Raw genomic sequence first — 13,429 nt, 5'->3', positions numbered from 1 at the left:
AAGTGTTAGAGATTTTCAAAAGTAATGAGCACCTACCAGCTCCCATTGATCTCAATCCTTTTGAAAATTAAATCTCTGATTTAGGTGTAAAAACCTGTTTGGAAATCCTGGCCTGGCGTTTTTTGTTCAGAGTGACCAAAGGAACTTGCAGTATGACCAGACATGGGGGACAGTATGGCCTTCTCACTGTGTCATAATAGACTCATGATTATGTGTGAAGGTTTGGATATTTATTTATTTTTATTTTTCCTAATGTATGTTTTTCCCATGTCCTAATGTTTCAGGATTTGTTGACATTCTTGTTCTGACTTCTCTTTCTACTTCCTCCTCCCAGGCTATACTTGGGGCTGGTCATTATGTGTATGCTGATCAACCTGAAGACTTCAATCAGAAAGTAAAAGAGATATGTGATTCTGTGGACTGACTGAATTCAGCTCTTGATAAAGTCTGATCATACATACAGTTTACTAGCAATATTTTGTAGAACATTACAAAAATTTAAAGACTGCAGAGCTAGTCAAGCCGGCTCTGTTTGCACACAGTTTCTTCCAAGAAGTCACCTGCACACTTAAACCACTTAGTGCCTTTTGAGTGGGGAATATTTTAAATGGAAACCTTGTACAGTTTACTTTGAGACTTGTCTTTAAATATTTAGAGATGATGTTTGCCTGTTTGATATAGTGAAAATATAAATAACTAGTTTTTAAACTGAAAAAAAAAATTGATTGATTGAAATTTGGAAAATTTCAAACACTTTAATTTATGTTGCATTCTAAATCTACCATAAGAATGTCTATACTCAGCCATTATATAAATAATATACTGTATAAAATATGACTTGGTTACTTTATAAACATTCATACTTGGTAGGCCAATGCATTCATAGTAAGAATGTGAAATTAAAATATTTCTTCTCTTTCAATCCCAAGACTTTATGTACAATATTTTAAAATTGTATTTTGGCATGATGACAGGTTATGAAGCGGGTGTTTGGCAGTTGGCAGGGCCAAAATAATTAGCACGGCTTGTCATTGGGCATAAGGTGCATTGATGCTTACAGTGCTTTTTTGCCTATTAGATTCTATTATATTCTTCACAAGACATTCTTTCATGTGTCTAATCTCCTAGGGGACTTCAGTTTTAAGAGACAATGGTGTTGCTGACACTCATGCTTCCATGAACATATTTTATCTGTAGAATTCCATGGCTTGAAATACAGAAGTGGCCTGCTAGTTGCACAACCTACTTTTATGTTGATACAATTATCACAAGGCCTGTTGCCAGCCCAAATCTAATGGTTTTAGAAATGCCCATTTTGATTAATACCAGGAAATAACTGTCTGACTAAGATTAATCCTGATCTTTTGCTTTCGATATTAAGCCTACCATTTTCTCACAAATACATATTTTTTGAATATTGAAACTAGTCTAATTGGAAATGCAACAGAATATTGGATCTTAGTAGCATCCTTATAGGAAGGGATATTACTGGAATAAATAGTATCAATGAAATAAACAGTAGCTTGGGAATTCCTTCTGCAGTTTTTGAACAATTCAGTATTTCATAATTGGAGCAAATCTACTCCCTGGTTCTTTACAGAAGTGTACTGTAGTTTGATATTATTTTTCAGGTGCTTAGTAAAACACATTGAACAAAGTACTTTGACACTTTAAAGCCAAATTATGTGGTCCTTTACTTTTTTTAAAGCAAGTTTACGTAAAACTATTGATTTCCATTTGACTGTTGGAATAACTACTGAAAGTGTCTTGATTCTTTTTATAAAATATTTAATGTTATCACCTTCTAAAGGTTTAAAAAGAATTTCTGGATAGCTTTGCTTTCCATATTATGATTACATATAACAAATCTTCTCATAGATTGTTTTCCAGTAGAGCACAGTCTTTCTCCTCAAGGAGATGTTTACTTACATGGTGCTATGAGAACATCAAACAGTCCTTGCGATTGCCTTGACTGGTGGTACTTAATACTATACATCTAAATTATTTAATTGCAATAAATTAAGTAAATGAAATAGCATCTTTAATTAGCATATCCAGATTTATATAAAACAGAACAGTATTTTCTAAAATTCGGTGTTCAAAATGGCGATACGGAACACCACATACATTTTTGTACATAGGTCATAAATTAAACGGCAGCATGACTGATTGGTTAATGAATGCCTTGTTAGTGAATAGTTTTTTCCTTAATTATCAGTCTAATTTGCATTGATTAACTGAACTCAGCTGAACATTTGCAATTACGTACAGAAAATGACACCAAAATATATGTATCTCTTTTCTAACCAGTTAAAGGTGGAACAAATTTTTAATACTTTCAGATAGCATTAATGTAGGGCGCTTCAGTTTGTCACATCGAAGGATGTAAGGAAGGGGAGAAAAGTTTTATGCCAAACATGAAAATTTCACTAAATAGCCCTTGTTTTTCCAACTCACTGTCCTAATAAAAATCACTGTTTATGTAAGTTTTGCACTATTAAAAAAATTGCATTAAACGTTTGTGTGTGTGTTTCTGCTAAGAATATTTCTATTGGCAGTTGCTTTTCTAAAGATACTTGTATGACTACTTTTGATTTCCAGAAGTTAATTACAGAAATTGAGCTAAAATGTCCAAAAATGTGTAAAGAGGAATTGTAAAGGATGTGTTAATTTTTTACATGTCTCAAACTTCTTAGCATTACTTGGTGCTTAACTGGACACTTGAGTATAAGTTAACAGGTAACTGAAAGGTTCCAGAACTCTAGCTATGCCAAAAGCTATGCCTTTGTGTGTGTGTGTTCTTAAATGAAAGGAAATGTTTGATCTCCTCCTCACGAAGGTGATTACTGCAGGTTTGAATGTAATCCTATTCTGATAATATCTTACCACATGTTGAGACGGTACAGCATAATCTATTAAAGTACTGTATATGAACCTTAAAGAGAGGCTTTTTAGATTATGAAAGCTCATATTTTGGATGATTAGGAGCTAAAACACTTGTAATGAGTTTCTCTCTTGTCCCCTTACAAAGTGTAAAGCTCACCTCCTTCAAAAATAGACTTTGCTTCAGTATCTTGAGTAGAGGTTATACAGTAGCTTTAAGTATGCTGTGTGGGGATACTGTACAGTGATTATGCTATTTTTATAAGTGCTTTAAAGCAGCACAAGCGCCACAGGGACAAACACAGACTTTTCTCCTGTAACAGCATCAAAATTAGCACAGACTGCTTACAGCTGCCAGGGTATAATTTTTGGCAGTGACGTGAATTAACCATTGGAACATGGGTAGGGAAAAACTACACAATATAAAAACTACCTGTTACAATACTAGTTCTGTATACAAAGGAGTGTAAAAATTTGGCATGCCCACTCTTCTCTCATCCATGTCAGGTTTCACAAGCTAAAAAGACTTGTATTAGATTAGTACTTAAGGATGAACATCCTAATTAGTTTTAAGATAGAGCTTGAGAAATATATGGGATTGTATGATAGGATTGCTGGCACTGATGTGGGGGCTAGGCACAATAGCCTTGAGGGTCCCTTCTGGTTCAAGATTTGTTCCTAAAACCTTGTGCTGTGGGGTTCAGTAGCGGTCAGAAAAGAATTTATACACACACCTGCCTTTTTTTCGTCTCCTTCCACTGAAGCATCAGAGATTGGCCACAATTGGAGATGAGGTGCTGGATGGAGTGGATTAGTGTTCTGAAGAGGCACTAATAATTCTTCAAGTAGGGTCCCAAATAGATGTCCAATAAAGTATTCAAGTAGCAGGCTGAGATCAAATCAGAGTAGCACCCTTAACCTGGGGGAAAAGATTACCCAGACCCTTAATAAATCTCAAGGACATAGGGTGAGCAAAACTAGAAAACCCCTCTAGTGGAGAATGAAGTACTGATATTGCGATGAGATGACTCTTAATAGAGCTAATTGATAACCCTGATTTTTTTTTTTAAGTCCCACAGATAATGTGAGGCAAACTTGCAGCCAAATCAGGGTTGCTTGTTCGGGTGCTGCGGTGAGTCATCCTTCAGGTATGTAGCAGCAACCTATCAGCTGCTATATACCTGAGGGATGACTCACCTATCTGAGAGAGTAAGGGGGAAACATTTATGGTGGGGTGGGAGGCTGAGGCAAATCACCTGGCTGCTGATTACGTGCAGCCAGACACCAGGGTGGTTAGAAGAGCACAGCAGGGCACTTGCGCATCAGAAAAGCTTTGAAAACCAGTTTCATGACTGCCTAGGCTACAGTGTGAAAGTTCTGTTTGTTTCTCCTTGATGAAAACCTGCCCCCTTGGTTCACTCTACTTCCCTGTAAGCCAACAACCCTCCCCTCCCTCATTTGATCACCGCTTGCAGAGGCAATAAAGTTGTTGTTTCAAATTCATGCATTCTTTATTAATTCATCACATAAATGAGAGGGTAGCCCGGGAGAGGTGGGGGAGGAGGGAATGACAAGGCCACACTGCCCTTCAAAACTTACTTATTTATTGAATGCCAGCTTTCTGTTGCTTGGGCAGTCCTCTGGGGTGGAGTGGTTGGGTGCCCAGAGGCGGCCCCCCACTGAGTTCTTGGGGATCTGGGTGAGGAGGCTATGGAACTTGGGGAGAAGGGCAGTTGGTTACACAAAGGGCTGCAGCGGCAGTCTGTGCTCCTGCTGCCTTTCCTGCACCTCAACCATACGCCGGAGCATATCAGTTTGATCTTCCAGTAACCTAAGCATTGCTTCCTGCCTCTTCTCATCATGCTGACGCCACCTCTCCTCTTGCTCCCGCCACCTGTCCTCTCGCGTGTCCCTCCTGTCCTTGCGTTCGTTTTATGCTTTCCTGCACTCTAACATTGCCTCTACACATTCTGCTGGGCTCTTTCAGTGAGAGAGGACTGCATGAGCTCAGAGAACATTTCATTGCGAGTGTGGTTTTTTTCGCCTTCTAATCTTCACTAGCTTATGGGATGGAGATGATATGGGGAGCGTTGAAACATTTGCAGCTGCGAGAGGAAAAAAAAAGAGTAGTCTTTAAAAAGACGTTTAGGAGAACAATGAGTAGACTCTTTCACCATGAGCCAAGCTGTTAACGTTACATAGCACGTGTGCTTCCTTTACAAGGTCGCATTTTGCCTCTTCTATTGAGGGCCTGCCGGTTTGGTGTGAGAGATCACACACACAGAGCTGGCGGGCAACATAATTTGGCTTTCAGGCAGCCATGGTAAGCCATAGTCTTTTGGTTTCTTTAACCTTCATAACATGTGGAAATGGTTTCAAATAGCAGTTTCTTTCTTTCTATTGCCCATGGTCTGAGATGCAACCTCTTCAGCTTTAGGTTTGTTTTCTAGTGTAAATAGTTATAAGTAGTTTCACCTGTCTTTAGATAAGTTTGATAGGTTAGCAGAGGCATGTGCAGGAATTTAAATTTGACCACCTTTGGAGGGGCATGTACTGTGCTCCCGCTGCAGCCCCAGCCCCAGCCCCAGGGTGAGAGGAGCGTTTCCCTGCTGTGGCCATGGAGCTGGAGGAATTCTGTGCCTCTGCTTGCTCCCCCACCCGCCTTGTGCACACCACCGTAGATTAGTGTTAATTTTAGAACCAAGGGATCTGGAGGTACCCCTGACTCCTCTACCCTTTTTACAGGGTTCCTAGTATGCTTGAGCCCCAGGATTCAAGACTTGCATGGTCTGCCCCCAGGCCTTCACAGTCAGTGACAACCATGACACTTATCTGTATTGCCTCAGGGAAGCTCACATCTCCTCCTAGCATACTATCTGCAAGTCTTTTCCTTAAATTATTCCTGATGGATCATTCAATCCCAGCCCCTCAGGCCCCACCCCCACCCCCCATACATCAAGCAGTGCCCTTTCGAACACAGTTGTCTTCAGCTCTGTAGTAGCAGAGTTAAGGACTGTAGCAAACAGACATGAGGAAGGTAAGGGTAAACACTCTCACGAGAACAAATACGAGAAATCTTAAATCCTCATCTAAGAAGATAACTTCTTCTCAAACTCACTCTAAATCAGGTGAGGCTCCATGTCCCAGTACAGGTGAATCAGGAGTTGATTGGGGGCATGGAACCAGTTCCTCGGCTCTGAGATTCAAAAGTGCCTCATGATCATTGACCACCAAAGGAGTGGGACTGACCTCGGCACCAACAAGGGAGAGAAGCAAGTGCATGCCTCCTACACCCAAAATACTCAATACTGTCTCTCATGGAGGAGTCCTCAGTACTGAGAACCACTGTCCATCCAAAGCTGGCACTGCCAGTGCCAGGAAGGGACAGAAGCCCCATTTGTCTACCAGCAACAGGGGTCAATACATTATCCTGGAGGATTTTACTATTTATGCTGGCCCAGAATCACCAAAATCTGGTCCTAGCCAGAGAGGTCCCCACACCATCGGTGTGACATTCACTGGTACCGTCTACCAACTGAGGCAGAGTAAGACCAGTTCCTTTGCCAATGGCCCATCCATCAACCCAGAGGCCTCATACTCTGATGAATCCAGGCTCAGTGGGAGAACTTCACCAACCTTATCAAGGTGGAAATCATTCCCATCTGAAGCTCTGAGATTTCTTGGGCACCTTCCCACTCTCAGAGGAGAAACTATGCAGCTCAGGACCAGTGGTATCCTTCCCTATGGGCATGACTCCATCACCCCTCTGATCCTCTCAATGGCCTTACTGGGGTCTCTGGGATCCAAACATGAGACATCCTGAATACAGACAGACAGACACATAGGAATCAAGGCATGCACCCCCATGTGGGGAAGAAACTCAACCCACAGAGGAACACTGACCAGCCAGCACCACTCGTGTAGACCGGCATATCAGCAGCCTCATCAGATGAGGTAGTCATGCCAGCCTCACCGTCACCACTTGATAACTATAGACAATTCTAGGGTCTTCCAAGAACCATTGCAGACACACTCCAGATCCCCCTGGAAGAAGTGTAGGATACCGATGGCCCTGATAAATTACTGGATATGCTCCAGAGCATGTGTCATAGTAAAGTGATGTTGCCAATCCATGAAGCATCTTAGAACCATCCAAGATGGTCTGCCACACTCCAGCCACTGAGCTCCCACTGAGAAAAGAATGAAGAAAAAATATTTTGTACTGTTTAAAAGGATGGAATACTTATTCTCACACCCTACTCCCAACCCATTAGCAGTGCAGGGCCATCACAAAAGAACAAACAACATCAACCCATATCTACACCATGGATAAGGAGGCCAAATGTCTAGAGCTCTTTGTGAGAGAAAACTTCCCCCTCAGTGGCAACATCTGTAGTCATGAGATGTGGCTTCAATCCTCCAGATAGCCCAAGGAAGTCCAATCAACTGTGGAATATATGCCTTTTGAGGAAAATAACCTATTCAGTTAAAAAAATAGATGAATCATTATATACTCTCAAAGACTCAAGAGCAACACTCGACTTTCAAGTGTCTATACCAGGGATAGGCAATCTATGGCACGCATGCGGAAGGCGGCACGCAAGCTGATTTTCAGTGGCACTCACACTGTCTGGGTCCTGGCCACTGCTTCAGGGGGCTCTGTATTTTAATTTAATTTTAAATGAAGCTTCTTAAACATTTTAAAAACCTTATTTAGTTAGACTTATAGAAAGAGACCTTCTAAAAATGTTAAAATGTATTACTGGCATGCGAAACCTTAAATTAGAGTGAATAAATGAAGACTTGGCACACCACTTCTGAAAGGTTGCCGACCTCTGGTCTATACCCTAGCACCATGGAGAAAATAAGTTTCAGTCTTACAGACAATGGTCAGCTCCTCAATGCTTTTACCATCAGAGGGCTTATGAGCCTCTTTGATAACACCAAATAACGCAGCACAGGAGGCAGAATGGCCAGCCAGTCTCCTGTCAAGAAATCCTTCTGATGAGACCTTTTGGAGCTACAAACTAGTCCTCCCAAATCTACCTGGACAGGATTCCCCAACCCCTTTGATAGCTGCTTAGCTCGCTTTCACTCAGCATGGCACCGTATAATGGACAGATGGATTATGGAAATTATCACCACCAGTTGTGCAAGAGTTCTGTTCATCCTCCCACTCCAAATCCCCTTTCCCCATCCCTTTTCAGGGATCCTTCTCACAAGAGGATGCCCAGACAGGAAGTAGACTCCCCACTCCACCTCAACACAGGGGAAAAGGTTTTAACTCAAGATATTTCCTCATTTCAAAGAAGAAAGAAGGTTGGAGCCCATGCTAGATCTCCGACAGTTGAACAGCCTCATATGCCATCTGAGGTTCGGAAAGATCACACTGCCTTCTATAATTCCCTTTCTAACAAAGGTTTACAGGTCTAGATTTGAAGAATGCTGATTTCCATATAGATCTCCACCCTGCACATAGGAGATTCTTCCAGTTTACTTTAGGCCTGGACCAGTGGTTTTCAACCTTTTTTCATTTGTGGACCCCTTAAAAAATTCAAATGAGGTTCAAATCTCGTTGGTAATTGAACCTGTGGTCAGTGGACCCCTGCCATAGAAGTCTTAGACTGAAAACTGACTGAACAGAATTCAACTATAAATGCTGCATGTGCTCAGCACAGCATTTGATGCAGTGTGAGAAAGAGCACTGAACTGTGGGCTTCTATGGTAATGACAACACTTCCGGGGTTTGACCTGTAGATGGGGATATTCACATACTTTTGATTGATCAGAAAAACTGAATGCCTTTTCTGGGATCTGAAACTCTATTTTCATAGTCACCTTTCACAGACCCCTTAGACATAGTCTGTGGTCCCTTGGGGTCCATGGACCATAGTTTGAAAACCACTGTCTTAGACAATTACAAATACAGAGTGCTCCCATTCGGCCTTTTGACAGCACTGAGAGAGTTCATGAAGGTTTTATCAGTATTGGGAATCTAAGTTCCCTGTAAGCCACATGGCCGTGCAGGAGCCTATTTAGCACTACACAGGCTCTCAGGTAACCCACCCAGGAACCTGCTGCGGCTGGAGGAGAGGCACTTCTCCCCCAGCGCCCACCTAGTCTGGCCCCCAACCTGCCGTGGTCAGGGCACCTCTCCCCCGGCCCCAACTCAGCCTGCTGCCTGGACCTGCCATGGCCAGGGCACTCAGACCAGCCAGGGTGGTCTAGCTGGAGCAGCCTGGCCCCAGGCCTGGCCCGGTCCGACCCCAGAGCAACCTGGACCCAGCCACAGCTCAGGCAGTGTGGCACAGGTTGGTTCCAGGTGTGGCCGGGGTGGTGCGGTGTGGCCCAGTCTGACCCTGGAGTGGCCCGGACCCATGCGCAGCCAGGGAGGCCCGGCCCGGGCCCAGGTGCAGTCAGGACGACCCTTTCCTGGACCCAGACCTGCTGGGCCTGGGGGAGGGGCACCTATCCTGCAGCCCCAGCCCCAGAGCTCCCGTGGTGGGGAGAGGCACCTCTGCCCCCCAGCCAAGGTGCTTCTATGGGGAAAGAGCACTAGGGAGAATCCTCTCTCCCCACTGTAGCCCCAGAGCACCCTCCTGCACCCCAAACCCCTCATCCCTGGCCCCACCCCAGTGCCCTCCCCCCCCCTGCACCCAATCCTCTGCCCCAGCCCTAAGCCCCTCATCCCCGGCCCCAGCCCAGAGGTCGCATCACTAGCTGAAGCCCTCACACCCAACCCTCTGCCCTAATCCTGAGCCCCCCCATGCACACTCCGAGCCCCTCAGCCCCACCCCCACCACGTGGATTTTTGTTATGTGAATCATATGAAGATGTCTCACATCACCTCCATATTGATGCACCTAACAAAATTCATTCCGCACATGGGAGGGAAAAATTAGAGGGTACACTAGTGACAGTGCACCTTCACTGTCAGGGTACATCAGTGTTCCCCTATCTTGATGACTGGCAGCTCATTAGAAAATCAAAAAGTGAAACTCTATCCTTATTCCAACTCCTACAATCATTAGGACTCTAAGAAAAGCACAGTTTAGCTAGCACACAGATTATAGACTTTATTGGAGTGACCTTGGATTCTATCATTGCCAAAACATACTTATTTTGGAACAGATTCCAAGCTATGAATCATCTAATCACTCAGCTTTGACTGAGCCTTCAGATGGCAGTGTGATCCTGTCTCATTCACCTAGGCCTCATCTATTTATGTGATGCTTGGTTGTGGACAGTCTACGTGCCAAGCAAGCGAAGTCTGTACAAGCTGGTCTCGCTCCCCCAGAGTTCTGACTTCACTAATCTGGTGGGAAAATGTGAAAACAGTGTGTGTAGGGGTTCCCTTCATCCCTTCTGTCATCCATGAAAAGATTGGTTACAGACACCTCTCTGCTAGGTTGGGGACCCCATCTGGTCAAACATGTAGAACAGGTACCTCTTCCTAGCAGGAATCCAAGTTACACATGAACTTCCTTGAACTGTGAGCAGTCTGTGAAGCCTGCAAATGGTTCTTGCAGTTTAGTATATCAACGAACAGGGAAGGGCAAGGTCCATCCTTCTTTGCACAGAAGCTGCCGATCTCTGGAATCGGTGTATCCTCCACCAGATCTCTCTCAGTGGTGCACTTTCCAGGGTACACAACACATTAGCAGACAGAAGACACTTTGAGAGACACCATGACTGGGAACTACATGATTCTGTGGTACATTTCAACAATAGGTGTTCCTGTTGTGGGACCTCGTTGTACTTCAAGAGAGCAAGAAATATTTGATCTGCTACTACCAAGTAAACTGGGGCCACAACTCCAGAGGGGATGCATTACTAGGGATGCTGTTGTAGCATTCTTACCTGTCGATCTCTTACTACAAGTCCTGAGGAATACTGAACAAGTCAAAGTGTCAGTGATCCTTATGGCTTCCATATACCAAAGGCAGTTCTGGTTCACCAGTATTCTCCAGATGGCCTCATGTCTGTGCATCCACCTTCAGTTCTTACCAGATGTACTGAATCAGGACAGAAACACAATCCCTCATCCTAACCCTGCAAATCTGTCTAACAGCTTGGTATTTGGACAAGGAACCTAGAAATAATCATGCTCTTTATGGTGTCAGCATTGTTGGCTATTCCCCAGAGGATTCTGAGGTCCCTACAATTCTAGACTACCTCCTTTTTCTGAAGATATCACAGTTGTCTCTCAGCTCTTTGCAAGTGTCTTTGGCAACTATTAATATCTTTCATACTCCAGGGGACAACCATTCAGTCTTCACCCATCCAACTGTAATAAGGTTTCTGAAGGGACTTGTCAGAACCTTACCTCCTGTGCTAAAACCCACCCCACTATGGGACATCGGTTTAGGCCAGTGGTTCCCAAACTTTACCATGCTGCAACCTACTTTGGGCTCACCACTGTTAATGCAACCCCTCTCCCCCCAGTACTTAGTATTCTGGTTGGATTTGCATAAATTAACGCCACTTTAACAGCCTACTTTGAAAGCTATGCGTGGATAGCCGAGCCTGGATTAACCAACGTGTACTCAGTGCACTTGCACAGGAGCCCAATAGCTGGGGGACCCAGTCCACTGGGTTAAAAAAAAAATTGGCAACTTGTAGCCTGGGACCACATCCCACCAACCAGATCATTTTATTTGGCTCACCACCCTATCTGTAGTCCATTATGAGCCCTCCTTCATGTCTGCTTTGGATCTCTATCCTAAGGTTATTCATGGCAGAGCAGGACCTGGAGAGGTGGTCACTCTGTATGCCCCAGTCTGGAGCATGAAAAGGAAAATGGGTCATACATGGACCAATGGGCATGGCTAGTGAAAATTCTTCCTGTCCCAGGCACATGGAGCTCATGCTCACCTTGAGTGGAATACACATAGTGATCACACATCTCAAAGAACTCTAGTTACTGTACAAGGGAGTAACCAGACTTAACTTTTATTGAAAGTGGGGAGAGGGTGAGAACTGTGAGGTAAGGGCTATGTTACCATAACTGCAATGCCTGGTAGATATTTTCCCCAAACAAATGTTTAAAATCAGTGTTGCAATGAAGGGCTATGTTTCTGCACCCCTCTCTTTCAGTGTATGTAAAGTTACCCATGGAGAAAGGTGAGGATCTAACTTTTTTGTAGAGGCATGATATTAGATGCTTTTCTAAAATCAATGTGCTTTCAACTTTAAAATATTCCTTTGCTATATTGATTTCATTTAGCATGTACATCAGTCGCTGCTGTTAGAAAACGAAAACTGAGATTGAGTAGATCACAATATACAGCTCCCCAAAGCGCACACATCCTGATATGACAAGCCTACTCTGAAAAGAGTATCTCTCACTTTTGCCTTAAAATCTCTTTTGGGATTTTAGTATTGTCACAGAGCTGTTCAAACTCCCCCTGCTGGACACTCACGCGGCTGCTGTGTTTGAATCCAAACCCTGGATTCTGTGTGATTCTAAACCCATTGAGCTGAGTAGCAAGAAAACCCCACAAAAGAACACAAGAATGGCCGTGCTAGGTCAGATCAGTGGTCCATCAGCCAGTGCCAGATTCTTCAGAAGGAATGAACAGAACAGGCAATTATCGAGTGATCCATCCTCCGTCATCCAGTCTTAGCTTCTGGCAGTGAGAGGTTTAGGGACACCAAGAGCATGGGGTTGCATCCATGACCACTTTAGCTAAAAGCCATTGATGGCCCTATCTTCCAAGAACTTATCTAATTCTTTTTTGAACCCTTACTTTTGGCCTTCACAACTTCCCCGGGCAACATGTTCCACAAGCTGATTCTGTGTTGTATGAAGTAGTACTTCCTCCGCTCATAAGCAATTATTGGGATTCTCTCTGAGACCTCATTCCACTCAACTTCTGAAGGATTCAGTTTGACTCCCAATTTTGTCACTTTGGTATCTTTATCTGGCATACAGTGAAGCTACACTGAGTTAATAAGGCTTAAGTGTAACAAGTGGGTATAGGGCATACCACACATCCAAAGCCACACAGAAAACCTCCTCCTTTATATACATTTACACATGATATTGCATTTACTGTACACTGCATCACATGTTTGAGATTGGCTTGGTTTCTTTGTAGGAACCAATCCCTGTACCGCATGCTGTATTCATGTATAATCTGTCTTCTACCTTGCATTTAGGCTTGTGTACTAATTCCAGGATGTTGCTGCTGATCTTAGCTAGCCATCTTAACTCCAGCATGCAGCTTATTATGACAACTTAACCTTCCATTCTCCTTCCTAATCATGCCCACTAAGAAATGAGGCAAGTTACTTATGTCAAACCAGGCCTATAGCAATCAAAATGGCTGATTCAATACACACTGAGGGTTAAACATAAAGTTTGTAAGATTGATCAGCATTAATAAATTGTAAGTAGACATTCTCCAGTTGGTCACAAATATACATTTTATTATTCAATTATAACAGCAAATCAACCATTTAACGCCTTTAAAAAAAACAGTATTTTACAGTAATTAGACAAAATCTACACTTAAAATATCCACACTGCAGTATTTGGGGTGAT

General features: G+C 43.3%; 1 protein-coding gene across 2 annotated transcripts in view; it reads left to right on the top strand.

Annotated features, from left to right (window-relative positions):
• Nucleotides 1–2,516, top strand: part of ABHD5 (abhydrolase domain containing 5, lysophosphatidic acid acyltransferase) — a 42,334-nt gene extending 39,818 nt beyond the window's left edge. Inside the window, exon 7 of one of the 2 annotated variants that reach the window (XM_050938495.1) lies at nt 335–2,516. In XM_050938495.1, the coding sequence (XP_050794452.1) occupies nt 335–424 (90 nt within the window). In that variant the 3' untranslated portion in view covers nt 425–2,516. The other variant, XM_050938496.1, reaches the window with a different exon arrangement.
• Nucleotides 2,517–13,429: the final 10,913 nt, after the last annotated feature.

Source organism: Gopherus flavomarginatus, chromosome 2, assembly GCF_025201925.1.
Source record: "Gopherus flavomarginatus isolate rGopFla2 chromosome 2, rGopFla2.mat.asm, whole genome shotgun sequence".
Lineage (NCBI taxonomy): Eukaryota > Metazoa > Chordata > Testudines > Testudinidae > Gopherus > Gopherus flavomarginatus.
This window is presented reverse-complemented; position numbering and strand designations above follow the sequence as displayed.